This window comes from Melanostigma gelatinosum (genome assembly GCF_949748355.1).
Source record: "Melanostigma gelatinosum genome assembly, chromosome: 14".
Lineage (NCBI taxonomy): Eukaryota > Metazoa > Chordata > Actinopteri > Perciformes > Zoarcidae > Melanostigma > Melanostigma gelatinosum.
The window spans coordinates 2,835,299-2,851,664 of record NC_136647.1 but is presented as its reverse complement, the minus strand read 5'-3'; the positions used below and the strand labels follow the sequence as shown (position 1 = coordinate 2,851,664).

At 43.4% G+C, this 16,366-nt stretch overlaps 2 protein-coding genes across 4 annotated transcripts in view; one reads left to right on the top strand and one right to left on the bottom strand.

The window, feature by feature from the left end:
- Positions 1–10,073, bottom strand: part of acsl6 (acyl-CoA synthetase long chain family member 6) — a 36,932-nt gene extending 26,859 nt beyond the window's left edge. The window contains exons 1-2 of one of the 2 annotated variants that reach the window (XM_079283932.1): positions 10,033–10,073; positions 5,615–5,737 (exon numbers count right to left, since the gene is read on the bottom strand). Coding sequence is in view for 1 of the 2 variants with exons in the window: in XM_079283931.1 (XP_079140057.1) it covers positions 3,386–3,431 (46 nt within the window). In the remaining variant the exon portion in view is untranslated. Of the gene's footprint in view, positions 1–3,385; positions 3,511–5,614; positions 5,738–10,032 lie in introns of those variants that run through there. The other variant, XM_079283931.1, reaches the window with a different exon arrangement.
- A 1,156-nt stretch (positions 10,074–11,229) lies between these two features.
- Positions 11,230–15,837, top strand: irf1b (interferon regulatory factor 1b). Of its 2 annotated transcripts, none has more exons than XM_079284145.1 (10): positions 11,230–11,354; positions 12,026–12,119; positions 12,904–13,003; positions 13,108–13,275; positions 13,391–13,431; positions 13,603–13,717; positions 13,849–13,965; positions 14,090–14,118; positions 14,287–14,401; positions 15,164–15,837. In XM_079284145.1, exons 2-10 carry the CDS (start codon positions 12,033–12,035, stop codon positions 15,262–15,264), a joined length of 873 nt encoding a protein of 290 aa, XP_079140271.1. In that variant the 5' UTR covers positions 11,230–11,354; positions 12,026–12,032; the 3' UTR covers positions 15,265–15,837. The 2 variants fall into 2 exon arrangements, with proteins under 2 accessions (XP_079140271.1, XP_079140272.1); XM_079284146.1 differs by having other exon boundaries at positions 11,318–11,354; positions 12,263–13,003.
- The last annotated feature ends 529 nt before the right edge of the window (positions 15,838–16,366 follow it).

The window sequence follows — 16,366 nt, the reverse complement described above, 5'->3', positions numbered from 1 at the left end:
GGCCTGGTTTGTGCCTGGCTGGCCTCCGTATCACACCACCCTCAGCTCGCCACATCCACCCGCCCCTCCCTCCCTCCCTCCATCCTTCCTTCCTTCCCTCCACTCTCTCTCTCCTAGACACCCTCCCCCTTTCGCTCTTCTTCTCCTTCAAATAAAGAGGTACTCACACACACACACACACAGTGACACACCCTGTAAGCAAATTGAAATTTGCATGTTTTAATACAAAATACACACACCGACACGAAATGAGAACGCTCCCACTTTGCCAGTCAAATCAAAATGGGAGCGTCCTCATTTAGTGCCTTTCGTGAAGGTAGCAGCAGGGGAAAACACATATTCATCTTAAGTCATCTTATCTTTGTGATTAACACTGACTAATACGAATATTTCAGCCTGTGTTCACCACTGTGCATCCTGTCATGGGGGTTAGCCGTTAGCCGCTACATTCTACAGCGTCCTGGTGGAAGAAGGTTCACGGTTTTCATCTGAATGGAGCAGGAGACGAACCGAACATTATACTCGGAAAGCTGATCTATAAGAGAACGACTCGAGCACGTGACTGGCAGTCAGGCCCTGGTTCAGCACTTTAGTTGGAGCCATTACTGCCCAGCGTGCTACAATGTGAGGATGCACTTTGAATGCTGAATCAGCAATAAGCCACTCAGGGAGAGAACTGCGTTGTGGATCTGAGAGCACCCAGACTGGCTGATAGTATTGATTACACCAGGATTGAGACTTTAGAGTAGTGGATATGTGATCTTAAAGATTAAACGCAACCAGAGATTTGGTGTAAGTGCCTCAACCCTGGAAATAATGCCTCTAAAATGTGAACAAAATCTGTGTTAATGACGGCTTTTCTGGCGATAGCAATGCGCTTTCCTACGCTGTAACAAAACTGTGTAGCTGAAGCATTGAGTTGTTCAGTTTAAATCATTGAAGGGCTGGCTAGTTAGCTAGCTAGCTTGCTAATTCTACCATGCTACAGCTACAGAACATAGAAAGCACAGAATGAACTGATGGGCTCGGTCTGCATTACTTTATTAATTGGTATATTTGGTAGGGACAGTGCACATTACTAAACATTACTGTAAATGCGCCAAAGTTAGCCAAGAGGCCATTTTTCATCTGTTACATTAATCACTCTTCATGATGGTCGTTACCCTTTCACTTAGCTTATGCTAATCGCCAGCACTAATTGCTAAGGCTAATCGCTAGCATGCTGACTATTGTTATGCGTATGTTATGTAGGTGCTGTACGGGGTCTGTTATGGTGACAAAACACAGTATAAAGTCTGATAAACTCTTGTGAATTTGAGTTCACATGCGAGGCTAGGATATGTGAATGCTGAATTAGCGCTTGCTATGGGTATGCTAGCGATTGTCATTAGCGATCCACAGGCTAATTAACAGGGTAACGGCTACACTACACTAACAGGCCACTCTTCTCTTCACATACTGCGGAGTAGGGAGACGTTTATAACACAATATTTAGGCTACAATTCAAATATGTTGCACTAAATTGCCAAGATTTGGACCTGAATGCATTAACGACACCACTAAATACCCAAATACTTTGGTTTTCAGCAACAAAAAAAAGTGGTTTGAGGCTTTAAAATCACTACTTTATGATCGAAGTCAGAATAACTTGTAGCAGTCATGCAGTGCTTCTTTCATTTGCAGGTTTTCAACATTCTCTCAATCCCTCTGACTCCCTCCTCGTTGCCATCTCTATAATTTACCATCCAAGTGGTTTGAAAGGGTGGTGCAACTCCACCACCCTTTTTAATCAAATATTGAGGATGGAAAAAGAGTAGGTTTACACGCTGTATGGGGCTGCACTCAATGCTGATTAAAATAAATCATTCATATTTAGGAGCAGCAGGGTGTTGGGATGTGCCGACAGGTTAAAGGTGTCATGAATCTCCCCCGAGGGCCCTTTTTCAGCGTCACTGTAACGTATATTATGTTGGCCCATGAGTCTGTTTTAGACAACTTTTGGGGGCTCTATTCTGATATTTAAAAAAACAACACCTGCAACATCTTTAACAGCTGATTTTAATATTAATGCACCAACCAAAATCCCAATTTATACTGGTTGTTTGTCACCGAGCAACAATGCAGTGCAGCTGCTGCTGAGGTCTTTGGCGGAGGAACACATAATTACACTTACAGCCTAGTTGTCATCTACTGCCATTATTTATTTAAAAAAAAATCCCCCACTAAGCATTTACACGGTTTTTTTCACGTCACATTGCATAAAGGCAATAACCCTCTAATCTCGTCTCTAACACCGTCAAACAGCTCGATTTGGGATTCTATATTTTTCCTAAAATCTCCTCGCGCACATGGAAGACGACAAGAGGTCAACGGCCGTGTCTCGGAACCGTTTCCACGTCCCGTAAAACGGCTCCGGTGACTTTCTTGCCGGTAGCCGCAAAGGATTTCAGCACCACACGTCTCCTGGACAGCTCCGTCCAATCGGACGCGGCCGTGTGAGGCGCGTCATCCCTCCTCATCCTTCCTCATCCTCCCTCCCTCCATCACCGAGGCATGGCGGAGGACAAAAAATAAATACAAAAACGCTGAGTTTCACAACCGGCTTCCTGTCGGAGGGACATGTTTGGTGTTGGACAAACGTGCAGACGATGGATATTTGTTGCAGCCTCGTTTTAGACGCAAACACCACGAAGGTTGTGAAACACACAGACATTCGCTGATCGGGCTTTTTTTTATCATGACGTGTGTCCGGTTTCTACGCACAATGTCACACGACCTTAGCAGCTGGTCGGCCTCAAATGATCCCGTTTGATCCCGTTTGGCGTATGGTGACAATGGCCCTTTTCTTTAATGGCTTCATTTCTAACGTCAAACACACACTTCCTCACGGAAATGAACTCTGCAGAATGGCCCTCGTGCATTGAGCCGCATGGTCCATGCTCGTCCACCCGGCTGTGGACCTGACGTGTATAATAAGGTGAAGCATCCCCTCCGCGTCGCGCTAATAACGACCCTCTGCAGCGACAAACATTCCAGCGCTGTGGTCGAAGCTGAAGCCCGCAAAAATGTCGCACGTTTGCACAGAGGTGGCGTTCAAACAAGTGTCGTTTTTTGACACATTTTACAGGCGTCACTACAACGCAGGCAAAGCGCCAACTACAGTCAAAGAGTATACGTATATATACATATGTATATATAGACGTATAATGTTGTGCACAAAAAGAAGAGAAACGCCACAAACCTGGATGGATGGAAAAAGCCGGCAGTGAATGACACACGATGCGCCTCAGCCTCTGAGAGACAGGTGCGATGTGTTACAGCCACAGCCCCGCGATGCTAGGTCATACAAATGATTGATAAACAGGAGGAGATATTACGAACTCACCTAATATAATCCAGAGCGACCCAGAGACCAAAACGAACGCGAGCATGTCTTTCTCATTGAGTCAGCTGTACCGGTGCAGGAGCGGCTCAAAACTGCAGCATCGACTGCAGCAAGTCGCCGACAATCTGAGGGATTAAGAAGGAGGGGAGGGAGGAGGGGAGGGAGGAGGGGAGGGGAGGGGAGGGCGACAAAATATCTGAGGCAGACTCACAGCGGGGGAGCTGGGCAGGAGATGGCGACGGGCGGCAGGGCTTTTAATGTGGAGGAGGGAGATAAAAACAAACCAAACGACGGCCTATTGAAGCATCTTTCCTCCTGGTGGGGTTCTCCACCTTCACCTAGTTGGCTGCTGCGCAATGGCAGACTCCCCTGCTGCAACGACGGGGCTTACAGTTCGGACGGAAGATGCGATCGACGCCAAGGTTACTGGGGATGAAAGGTCTATTCTGGGTGCTCGTGTTTAAACCAGGTCTTCATTTCATTCGCATATGTATCATAAAATAATGGGGGGATTCTGCAAAAACCCGTTCCTGAAAAGCCCTGCTATGAATTCGGGCATTTAAATACTCTAGAAATAGAACTAAAGTCTGTGTATTTATACTACATATATATTTCATTTTTTTCTGCAATTTAATAAATGTCGTTTTTATCCGAAAAGCAGCTGTGCTATTTTGGGTCCGTGGCACATCACACCATAAACGTCCCTGCAGCTGAGCACAGCTTTGACACACAGAGTGCCTTTTGCATCAGGATCACGTGGTGCAATAAGACACTCCCAATGAACTAAAGTAACCTTGAAATGGGCCGACAAAAGGGAGAGAGGCGGCGGGTGAGTGACAGCAGGTGGTGAGACAGAGATGAGGGCAAAACAAAATGTATTAAATACTGTTGAAAATAATACTATTTATTTATAATATAAGTATAATTTTTGTCATTTGTGCATCACTGTTTGGCTCGCTGGCTCTTCAGAGGCTACATTTACAGTGATTACATTTTACATCCTGGTATCTTGTTTGGACTGGCTGCTCTTAAATTAAACACAATTTCATCAAAATATATTTATTTGGGGAAATCAACATTTGCATTGTGCATACTGAATACTTTTAAAGCCACATGACCCTTTTTAAATGCAAAATGCAGGGAGAAGTATCTGAATATTTTATATTTAAAGGCAGGGTTGGTCATTCTGAGAATCGAACAAGAGTACGCTAGATTTTCAAAAATGATCCAACTTAAAGATCCAGTCCAGTTTTGCCAACTCATTTGCGATTAAAGTAGCAGCACTAGCTCCAAAAGTCACTAAAAATGCCAAGTCGGCAACAATGGCAGCCCTCCCTTCAAAGAGACTCCCCCAAATTTGAATCTGAACACAAAGTTCTCCCTTTAATATTAAGCCTGGGTCCCCCCTCAGCCCCCTCTACTGTGTCACATATTTCATACATTTCTCAAACCACATTTATCCCAAGAGAGGGAAATTGAAATGTTTAGCAGTGACATTATGTACGGTAGCACTGAATGAGGATCATTGTGTTATCGTTCAACTGTTCGTATGATATCTGATCAAAGGTTCCTCCTTATTTTTTACGTGTTTTCCTTCAAAAGCCAGCAACATATTTCAATTTCAGCTCGTTGCTGAAATAAACTTCCATCTTCAGAGGAAACAACGTATTATTTGCACTTATTGTTAGAGGTTTAGGCAACAAAACTACTTCGTTAAAATAACTACAGAAGTGCTGTTACTGAATGCAAGTGCCGTTACAAATGAATCAACGTTGACGTCTACGAATTGCGGCACATCATTTCCTGTAAGGCACAGCTATGAATGCTGGATGAGACCGGCCCGTCTCGTTCCTCTTTTAGAAAACCAAACCTTTTGGGTGGCAACTGGACTGTATTTTTAGAGCGCTTTTCAAATCTTAGTGGTTAACGACACAAACCTACACTTTAATTGCACTTTGTATGGCAGAGACTACCATACCAGCTGTCACCTTTTCCTCAGGAGCAATAAACTCTCAAAGCAATTTGGGGTTCAGTATCTTGCACAAGGACACTTTGACACATGGACTGCAGGGGTCAGGGGTCGATCCACCGACCTCACTCATCTGAAATGGTCTAGAACTGCCACTAGCATGCAATAAATCACATCTATCTCACTCGGTCTGTGGGTTTATTTGCCCCAAAACTCCTTCACAGGTGTCTCAGTACTGGCCGACATGCTTACTGTCTTACTGTGCTGCCGTCATGTGACTGCCCTTCTTGAACGGGTCACCTCTAATCTGTCACTCGTAGCGGCGCCATCCGCCACCTTCCTCTTCTTCCTCTTCTTACTCTCCTTCTTCTCTGATCCCGCTGCTGAGAAAACACACAAGACAGAGAGCAGAGCATGATCCGGTGTGCTGAGACAAATAGTCAAGCTTTGATGGAGGAGGTGTGGTAAAATAGATACACAAGGAGGGAAATAAGTCCTTTTTTTTATCTCAATGTAGTTTGCAGATCTTAACCAAGTTACCTGTAATCAGCCAGCAGGATTCCAGGAGAGTGAATGCTTTGATTACAGTTTATTTATTTTGCAATGTGATCCAAGTACACAGAGAGAGAGAGAGAAACCCAGCTTGGTACTTAAAATACAACACTAAAATGCTTATCGTATTCCAACAGAAATGGGAGGTTTAGGTTCAGGTCCAGGGTCAACAGATATAAACAACAGAGATTAACTTTCCCTCCTCTGACTGGGTGGTCATGAATTGTGGATTCCTTATGTTTTAAGGTCAAAATGTCAACATCTTACGTAAAGCATGACTAATAGTCCTGAATATTTCATGAGCAAGTGGGATAAATATCCTAGATTTTAGTTTGACTCATGTACATGTATACATTTGAGTCTTGAAAGGTTTTTCATCACATGAACTGTGGTTAAAACTTCATAACTGACTGGTACCTGCATGGCAGCTCTGTGGGGCTGAGTGGTGCACGGAGCTAGCTAAATGCTAATGACAGCATGCTAACATGCTCACAAGGACAATGCTAACATGCTGATGATGAACAAGTATATGATGCGTTCCATGCTACCATACTATTCAGTATGCCAGAGAAACATTTAGTATGTCCCAATACATAGTTTGTCAATTTCAGTATGCCAAAAAATAGCAGGATGTCCCACAGCATGCGGTCACATTTTACAATATGCAAGCTAACATGCTTTTCTGGCTACTCTGATCCACAAGTCCTCTGTGGATCAGAGAGCACAGACTGGTGATAAATAAACATATCTATCAGACATACGAGCAAGAGGGTCAAGATTCAAAATATTGTGTTTCAACCTTTATGCACGGGCCTACTTCATGCAAATCATACTTTGTAAAGGCAGCTGCAGTACGCACTAAAAGTAGAAAGAGGAAATATGCAATTTGGAATGCCCTGTTAGTTAGCATGTTAGCATGCTAACATGTAATCATTTGCCACCAACACAAAAATGCCACTGACGCTGATGGGAACGTCATTAGTTTTGCAGGTATTTGGTGGTAAACCAAACTATGGAAATTTTGAGCTGAAATATGAATTGTCAGAGGATCACCAAAGTTGACAAAATTCATCCTAAAAGGGTGATGAATGTCTGTATCAAACTCCACGGCGGTGTTTTGTTAGAAAACACAATACTCAATTAATTGTATGTAAAAGCACTTTGTAACTTGTTTTTAAAGGTTAAGAATAACGTTTTCTTGAGGAGAGGATAAAACAGATTTCCACTCAAGTAAAGAGAACAAATATATCGGTGTGTGGACCTTTTGAAAGCATGAGATTAATAGAGAAAAACATGTTTTTACGACAATAAGATTGATGGAAATATATAGAACAAAACCACGTCAGCCTGTCTCTGGTTTCTTTATCTTGCCACATGTTTTACAGCGCTAACGGTAACAAGCAGCCATCAGACGCAGACATCGCTTCAACCCATGACCCTCTGAACACATTTTATGGGTTTAATCAGCAACCATGTTTCTAATGGACAGAACTGACACAGCGCTAACCGAAGTCCTTGTAATGAACCAATCAAATGAGATACCTCTCCTCAACGTGACTTTAGTTTCTATCTGAGATAAATACCAGACTGCGAAAGCAGGGAGATAAAAACAGGTGGAGGAACAAGACAGAGGCTGAAGGGAGGCCAACAGTTTCCAGATCTTAGGTTGTTCTTCAACCACCTCTTTCCCGCCGCCTCGTCGTTTCCTATTTTCACTTGGTGTAATTGTATATAAAAACACAAGATAAGCTTATTAAATATAATGCATTGATTTAAATTCAAAGCAGTTGTTGCCAACCTTTTGGGCCTCTGGCTTCATCTCGTTTGGGATCTTTGTCACATTTAAGATGCCACAGTTCCACTAAAGAGGCATTTCCCCTCCAAACTTCTCAGATGGTTTCATTCAGATAACAGTTTGAGGCCTAAAGAATTAAAACTACAATAGTTCACAACCTTTAAGCACAAGACATTTTAGACTGTTTTTGCATCGTCATATAGGTGTGTAGCACAATGGATCTTTCAGATGATGGTACATTGATGAACTGAAACAGTACTCTTATTGAACTGATGGGGGCGCTAAACTTTAAAACCACTCAGGCAAAACTGTGCACCAGCAGGCCGGGTTGGGTAAAACCTGCAGAGGTGATGTAATGTTGTCTGTTTGGCCTGAAGGGATGTTTGTGTCATTTATGGAAACTCCACATTTTACCTTCTGTCTGTCAAACTCTAGCAAATGCTGTAGAACTTTATTTCTGTCACTTTATCTCTGCTTCATCTTGCCTTTCTCTTCCTCCACTCAAACCGTCCCTCTTTTTCCTGCACTTCCTTCTCTCCCTCCCTCTCTCAAAGCCTCTCTCTAACACCACCCGAGCCAGAAAACAAACGGAAAATGGGGGCGGAAAAAGTCTAAATTTCAGGAAATGCTTCTGAAATGGGGTAAAAGAAAAGTAGATAAAGATTCTTTTTCCACTTAAAATATGTTATTAAGTGAAGCACCTTCCAAAGCTATTTGGCAATGTAACGGTAAAGGTAAGAAATCCTGGTTGGGGGGCTTAGCGAAGGGTTAATAAGGATCACATTATTGACCCCCCAACAGGATTTCTTACCTTTACCGTTACATTGCCAAATAGCTTTGGAAGGTGCTTCACTTAATAACATATTTTAAGTGGAAAAAGAAGACAACAGCCACTCCAGCTCAGCTAAAGAAAAGGCAAAAACCGACACACAAAACATCCAGAAAAAGAACTTGGTATTCAATGGCAATGATGCAAAACACATTGGTCAAACCTTCCCTGAAATCCAGGCCCAATGGGGTTAAATATCTGAAAAGGTAACTGTTGTACCTTGCTGTTTACACCCACCCACTCCCACCATGCACGAGGCCAGTGTAATTGCTGGCTAACTAACGAAGGCTTTGACTTGATCCAGTGTCACTGAGCTGGTAAAGCAGATGGTCCAGAGGCAGATTGGCTGCTCAAGCTGCTTGTCTCACCCCCAAAGCCTCATATTACGGTCTTATCTTTTGCAGGTGGCCCAAATAATCAGAATCACTATCACTGTATGCACCAGGTGCAATAAAGGAACCGTGTGAACACACTTTAAATACATCAAAGCATGGACACTGCAAAACAATACTGGTTTCTCTAAGGACAAAGTAAATCCCAGGATTACGTTGTAAATAAAGTAGATTTAGGTTGGAAGTTGTGAGCAGGCTGGTGTCATTGTATTGTTTGCTGTATTACTAGATGATAGTTAGCTAAAAGTTAGCTTCAAGTGCAGTAGGACAGGAAGGACAGGTGAAGAAGTTAACATAACCCCTTACAACCCCTTTGGACCCGGCATGAGTAGTGTGTGTTTACATTACCCCAAACAAGCCAGAAGCAAAAGCCAGCATCATAAACTCAGCCATGTGTTCATAGAAACAACTCAGCACTTTTTTGCTTTACAGATTTAAATGTTACACAGACAAATAGAAAAGGTAATGTTGTTGAAGACATATATTTCAAATAAATCAATTAAAAACAAAGTTTCAACTCCAGATGTGTTTTGCTGCAGCCACTCCAGTGAATTCCTATAATTCACATGTTTTCCACCACACTGCTGTCATTCATCAACAGGGAATCGAGAACAATTGTCGGGATCGTTCCAGATTTCAGCCTTCATTTGGAAAATCCCACAGATTTGACTGAAAACTCCGCCGGAAAACTCCCTGCTGTCCCCTTCAGATAGCGCGCTCGAGCCCGTATACGTGCGCGCAGCAGCCGGTGTGAGCGCGCAAACACAACGCGCTGGGAAGCCCCTAAAAGGACAGCGGCACCGGTAGCTGCGACGACACAGCGACACAGATATGGGAGATCCCAAACCCCCCCCCCCCCCCCGTGACCTCCGTGATAGTGTTTTCACATGCAAACCGCGAGATAAACCGAGCAATTCCACATGTAGCCTAGAATAAGACAAAATGAAATATTTAAATATGCATGTGCTGTCATTTGCATTCACTCCGTTGCATTTTTTTTGTGTGTGCGCGCGCATTGGTTACACTTTACACGAGCTCTTTGGTGAATTATTAACACATATATGGATGATAACGAGCGTTTTATTGAGTCCACAGAGCTGCTGTTTCTACCGTGGGTCCTCCACGTTGCGTCCTCGCCGATCCACATCAACACACCGCTGCTGCAGATACAGTGTGTGTGCGTGACCCACATTCAAGCCCGTTACTGCGGCTGCAGCGCCACTGCCGGCGAAATAAAATCATTACACCATTTCTTATAAATGCCCGACTTCTCTGCTGAGAGCCGTTTACACTAAAGGGCTGGTCTCGTGCACATGATTATCGTGCCGGGCGTGGGTCACCTTTGGTATCTGGAGGATGAATGCTCGTGTGCGTGTGTGTGTGTGTGTGTGTAGTCCTAATTTGATATGCATATATATTTTTATTCGAATGAGGTACACAATTGCCAAACTACATGTTTATTTTACAGACCACTAGACCAGTCTAATAGTAAAATATCTTAATTATCATTATAAATATCACTATAGTTAGAACTATGTTACGTAGGCTTATATGACACATTAACATGTAATAATACAACTATAGCATATAAATAGCATCCGTCCTTATAAAGCTTTACAATCCACATTGTGACAATACCTGCAAATGTTAAAAGGTTTGCAATAGACATGGCATGCTAAGTCTGCAGGACTGGACCCGGACTAAATATAAAACTGGTCTAGTATGAGAGTCTACGTGCTGTCACCAACAAGTGTTGTTGTTTAACTTCCTTCTTGCGTTCAACAACGTGATTTATCGGAAACAGGTCTGCAGCAGAAGACAGAGAACACTGTAAAAAGTATCAACCATGAACCTAAACTTAATTTACACACTTAAGTCCTGGTGTCTTTTAACATGAAATCCCTTTTTGTTTTGTGAGACGGGGGGTTGATCTGCATGCATGCAGAGATGACATCAGTTGTTTACAATGAGACTTGTTTTGGTTGAAAGATTATGTTTATGTTGCAGATTACAGAATAAGTAGTTTTGTGTCAACTGATGCAAAACTACCTGCCCTCCTGTACTCACAATGTGCATTCTTCATTTGTAAAATAAAGATGACATTCATGAAGTTACAATCGTATAAAGTACTAATTCAATAACAATAACAATTCGTTGTCGATATGATTTGAATTTGCATTTCTTCCGGGGTGGACATCTTTTTACAGCGTGCACGGCTCCTCGCGCAGCCGGGGAAAACCCTTCCACAGCGACACCGAATGTATAAAAGCGCGCGTCCCCTCGGTGCGCAGTCAGTGCCCACTTCTGATCGAGACCTGCCTCCAGGTGGATAACACACAGACGAGGAGAAGCTTCTCTGGAACAAACTTAAACCATCGGACTCTACTCCTGCACTTTCTTCCTCTTTCCGGATCACAGATCAAACACATTCTGTAAGTGATTTGATATTTATCACTTCTTCTTGCATGGAATGCCTCATGATGAAACTTTTTTCATGTTTTTATTGCCGGTATCTAATTTTGAGAATTAAAAAAATCGTGAGCACGCGAACAGGACTATAAAGTGGCCTCGAACATCTCTTTTTTTTTTCGGAAGGTAAAGTTAGCGTAGGTCAAATTCTTGCACACCACGCGCCCAGCAGTTGATTCAACTGAGATGAAATGACTGTTTAATTCTTTTTTTTAAATCTGCACCGTATCCATGCAGCAGAGCAGTCGGAGGTGTGAGCTCTCCGCGCGCGCATGGGGTCTTTGTGGCGCACGTCTCCAAACGCCTCCCCCTCGGATAAATTCCACTTTTTTTTCTCCCCCAAAACTTTTCAGCTGCAAATATATATTTTTTCTTCCTCTCGGTCTTTTGTGACCTTTACAAACAGCGCCGACTCCGACGCGTAAACGCCAACCGCCCCCCCCCCCCCCCCCCCCCCCCCCCCCGGCTCGCTTGCCTTGCCCCGGCCGTCAACTCCTCACAGCCTTCTTCCGCGGCCTGCACGCAGCAATACATCTAAACTGCGGGAGTACATTTCCTCTCGCGCGCTGCTGTACATATCGCATTGCTCACGTCTCGAGACTCATTTTTCCTTTTTGTTCGCTGCATATTTCAGGTCAAACATGCCCGTGTCAAGGATGAGGATGAGGCCATGGATCGAGAAGCAGATCGACTCGAACACCATCACGGGCCTGAACTGGATGGACAGGGTAAGAGCTCTTTTTTCTTCAAAATCAAATTGCATTGGTTCATGTAAAAAAAGAAAATAAAAGACATGTAGCCTACTATAGGTGTGTGGTCAGTAAAGCGCAATGAGGACAGAAACAGATATCTTGAAATGTATTTGTTGTAGATCAAGAGCAGCAACAAGAGCAGCAACAGTGGCCACGAGGGAAGTGATCGTCAAGGCTGCACGCGTTGTTGTTGTTTTGTTTGTGTTTTAAAGTTTGATAACTACACACTCTGTGTATGTTACCTTCAGAGGAGCAGCTTGTTTGAAGTTCGGATGGTTTTGTGTTGTACAGAAAGAAAGAAAGAAAGAAAGAAAGAAAGAAAAAAAAAAAAAAAAAAAAAAAAGGAAACCTTTGAAACCAGACACCCTCGAAAATACACACCGAGAGTTTGATGCCACACAAGTTTGGTCTCTATTTCACAGATATCACAGCATATTCTATTTCTACTTTATCTTTGAGTGACAAATGGGACCAACGTGTCAAAGATAAGTTAGAAACCTTCCTAACACGGTATGCTGCGGTTCAAACTAAAAACAAAGCCAGCTAGTTTGGTGTGCGTGTGTTTATCCTCTGTGGCTACTATTTGCTTTGCAAATCATGTCTTACCGTCATCGTGGCTTTGTAGTCTAAACTGTCGACATCAGCCGCTGAGTTTGAATGGCAGCCTTTGCAGTGTTTGAAAAACGTGTGCTCCGTGTTTTCGTCTACTCTACGCCGAACCCTCGATCCGACTCAGTATTTCCTTCCGCTTCTTTTCCAGGATAAGACGATGTTCTCCATCCCCTGGAAGCATGCAGCTCGCCACGGCTGGGAGATGGAGAAGGACGCAAATCTCTTCAAACAATGGGCCATCCACACAGGTGAGCAAGCGTGGACTCTGCAGATACAAATCTGGGTGTGTGGTGTTTTTGGAAGTGCGGGGGGGTTGAAGGTGTTCGGAGACTAAACACAGCGCATTGTGCAGGGAAACACGTGGAAGGTCAGACCTGCGACCCGAAGACCTGGAAAGCAAACTTCCGCTGTGCGATGAACTCGCTGCCCGACATCGAGGAGGTGAAAGACAAGAGCATCAACAAAGGCCACCAAGCTGTGCGCGTCTTCAGGATGCTGCCCGCCAGCCCCAAATCTAGAGGTGAGACAGGTTTTGTTTCTTAAAATAGCGTCTGCTGGCTCGTTTTTCTTTCTTCTGTCGAGTCAGTTTGTTCGATGATAAAAATAATCTAATTGTGTTTCTTTCTTCTGCGCAGATAAACGTTGCAAAGCGAAGGAAACAAACTCACGAAGGAAGGTAAAGATATCTTCTGCCCCTTTTATGTTCATGCTGACTTTAGTGGTATTTTGTGACACTTGTTACATAGTCAGAAGCATATTGACATTGAAAAACACATATAGCAACATGACTGTAGCCAGCTGTTTGTATTTTCTCATGTCCTCAATCTCACCGTCTCTGCCTCCGCAGAACTCAATGATCAAGACGGAGGAAGACGAGGACTACAGCGACGCTCCCATGCAAGAAGGCGCTTCAGCCACTCAGGAGAACACGGTCGACAGCACGATGCAAACTGAGCAGCCAGGTGAGGGGAAAAGAAACAATCCGGATAATTAACGTTGAAATCTAGTGTGCCGTCCCGTCGTAGCGGTGTCCTTGAAGCCCTTGAAGCCGGAGCATCGAGTGTATTTGACGCTTGTTGTTTGATCTTTGCAGATTTCGCATTTGTGCCTCCCTCTGAAGTCCCCGACTGGGGTTTGTCGGTGGAAATCGACTCCGGCTTTTCAAACAACTTCAGCCACAGATTCGAAGTTTCACCCGAGCACAGCCCCGGTAAGACGACGGCGACGACGCGTGGCACACTTGCAAACAAATGAATGGTTTAAATTAAGACTCAGATGGATGGATACTCACTGTCCCCTCCCCCTCCCTCTCTCCCTTTGCTGTGATCTTCCAGACTACGACTATTCCGAAGACATTGTCAAGGTAAGCACGGGACGATCTCCTCTTACCTGCATGCATTTTTCATTGGCAGGAATACCCATGTTTGTCTTAGTCGCCCTGTTTGGCGAATGTATTAACACCCAAAACATTAAGACAGTGAGAGAAAAAAACAAAAAGATAGCCATGCTGAGTCCGGTGTTGCTCTTTCAGATTTGTCAGCAACTGGAGAAAGACACACACTGGATGTTGGGCAGCTTTGACGGCACGGGGTTCCTGAGCAATGAAGCGTGCACCAGTCCAGGCAGCCAGTGGAGTGAATCGTCAGGTAAATGTCACTAACAGGTGGACAAACTGTCCCCAAATGCATGTGCAGCATGAGGCCTCGAGGAATGCGTTTCTGTCTTCAAACATTATTAAAACACTGATGCAAGCAGGAGGCACACTGGTGTGAGTTAGAAGGACGGTGGCTTCATAGCACTGGTACACCTTCAAGTGGAATACACTTTGCACCTGTTTGTGAAAGATAATCCGCTGTAATTCTTAGATATCCGCGTAATCATGAATGAGGGCGTATAAAGAAGGCAAAAGCAGAAACAGGGCGGGAGGCGGATGTGTCCGACAGACATCTCTCAGCCAGCAGGCCGCTGTTCGTCAGTTGACCTTTATTTGTCACGTAATTCGATTACTCGTTCGTTATTTGACCTCAAGACGACAATCTTTTCCTAAACCTAACCGAGTAGTTTCCTGTGAAGACGGAAGTTGATTTTTGAAAGGCCGTATGTTTGTAACGAGCTGAAATTGACACGCGTTGCTGACTTTCGTTGGAAAACGCACGAAAAATGAGGAGCAACTTTTTGAGTCGTTTCCTTTATTTAACAAATACCGAATGCGTGGAGTTCTTAAGATATGCGGATACGTTGAATAAAATCAAGTACTTGCTGTTCTTTAAAAAGTTTGCAGCAATGAATTATGAATGTTGTACTCCAGCGATGTAGAGGAATGTCACTTTCTGAAATGTTTTCGGCATTTAATAATGAAATAACATTGTTCTTCGCCATCCTGACCTTTCATTTTGTTTGTTTTCCAGTCGACGAACTAGAGGAGACGCCGCAGTACACGACTCTGGGCTCGGACAACCCAGCCGCCACAGACGACATATGGAAGAGCTTCTTCCAGCAGTCGTCGTGAGAGATCTCCAGGACAGGAGAGCGCTGTTTGATACTTTTGGACTTTTTAAATAGAGCTCGTTCCGTCCACCCTCTTCTCAGTCGAATCGACCGTCGGCCGCGGATTGGCAATCCGAAGATCCGTCTCCATCCCCCTCAACCTTTGTGTGCCGTTGTGAAGTGCTCTGCTGTGTTGGAGGAACTCTCATGCTGTTCATTTCAGATGTTTTTGGCTGGTTCAAGGCATTTCTGATGCTCAGTTTCTTTCGTGATGGTGGGTTGTAATAGCACAGGAGTGGGGGCCACATAGGGTCATACTCGTGATTATGTACGAGGTAGACAATACTTACCTCAAAATACAGATACATAACCAGTGCGCTTAACATTTGACGGCCAGTTAACATGTAAAGTAATTCACATAATCTCTTTCCTCCGTTATCTGCAAAAGTAATTCTTAGTTCAGGAAAAACTTCTTAACTTCTGGTAAAAGCTCGACTTCAAAATCGTACAGTCCTTCGCTTAAAGCAGTTCTAGCCAATGTGTGTATATAGTTGTTGTTGTTTGTGTGTGGTTTTGTAAAATAAATCTAAATGTGAATGAATATGAGTCTTTATTATGAGTTTTATAAATGCTCCGGTGAAGTAAAATCAATTACCTTATGAGCCTCTGTCAAATCATCTCGGTCCAAAACATTACTATATATTATATATATATATATATATATAGATATATATATATATATATATATATATATATATATAGATATATATCTACATGTATGGAGAATCTTTATCAGGAATTACCCCTTGAGACAAAAAAAAATGCATGAATAAATAAATGAATTACATTAATAAAAACGTTTCTGTAAATGCGGCAGTTAAAACCGAAAGGCTATTTTTCATCTGTGGTCCCAAGAGGCAGATGTTTCAAAATACACCTAAAAACAGAATGCAAGATTCAATTTAAAAGGTTCTACAATGTCGACGGTTTATAATCTCTTTATTCTCTGTCATCTCCACACCCTTCTGAGGAAATAGTGCCGTTGCCAAACACACGTCACTCATGCCTGTTGAGATCACTCGACAACAAACAGAAATACAAAAGGCTGAGCAGACGTCTGCGTA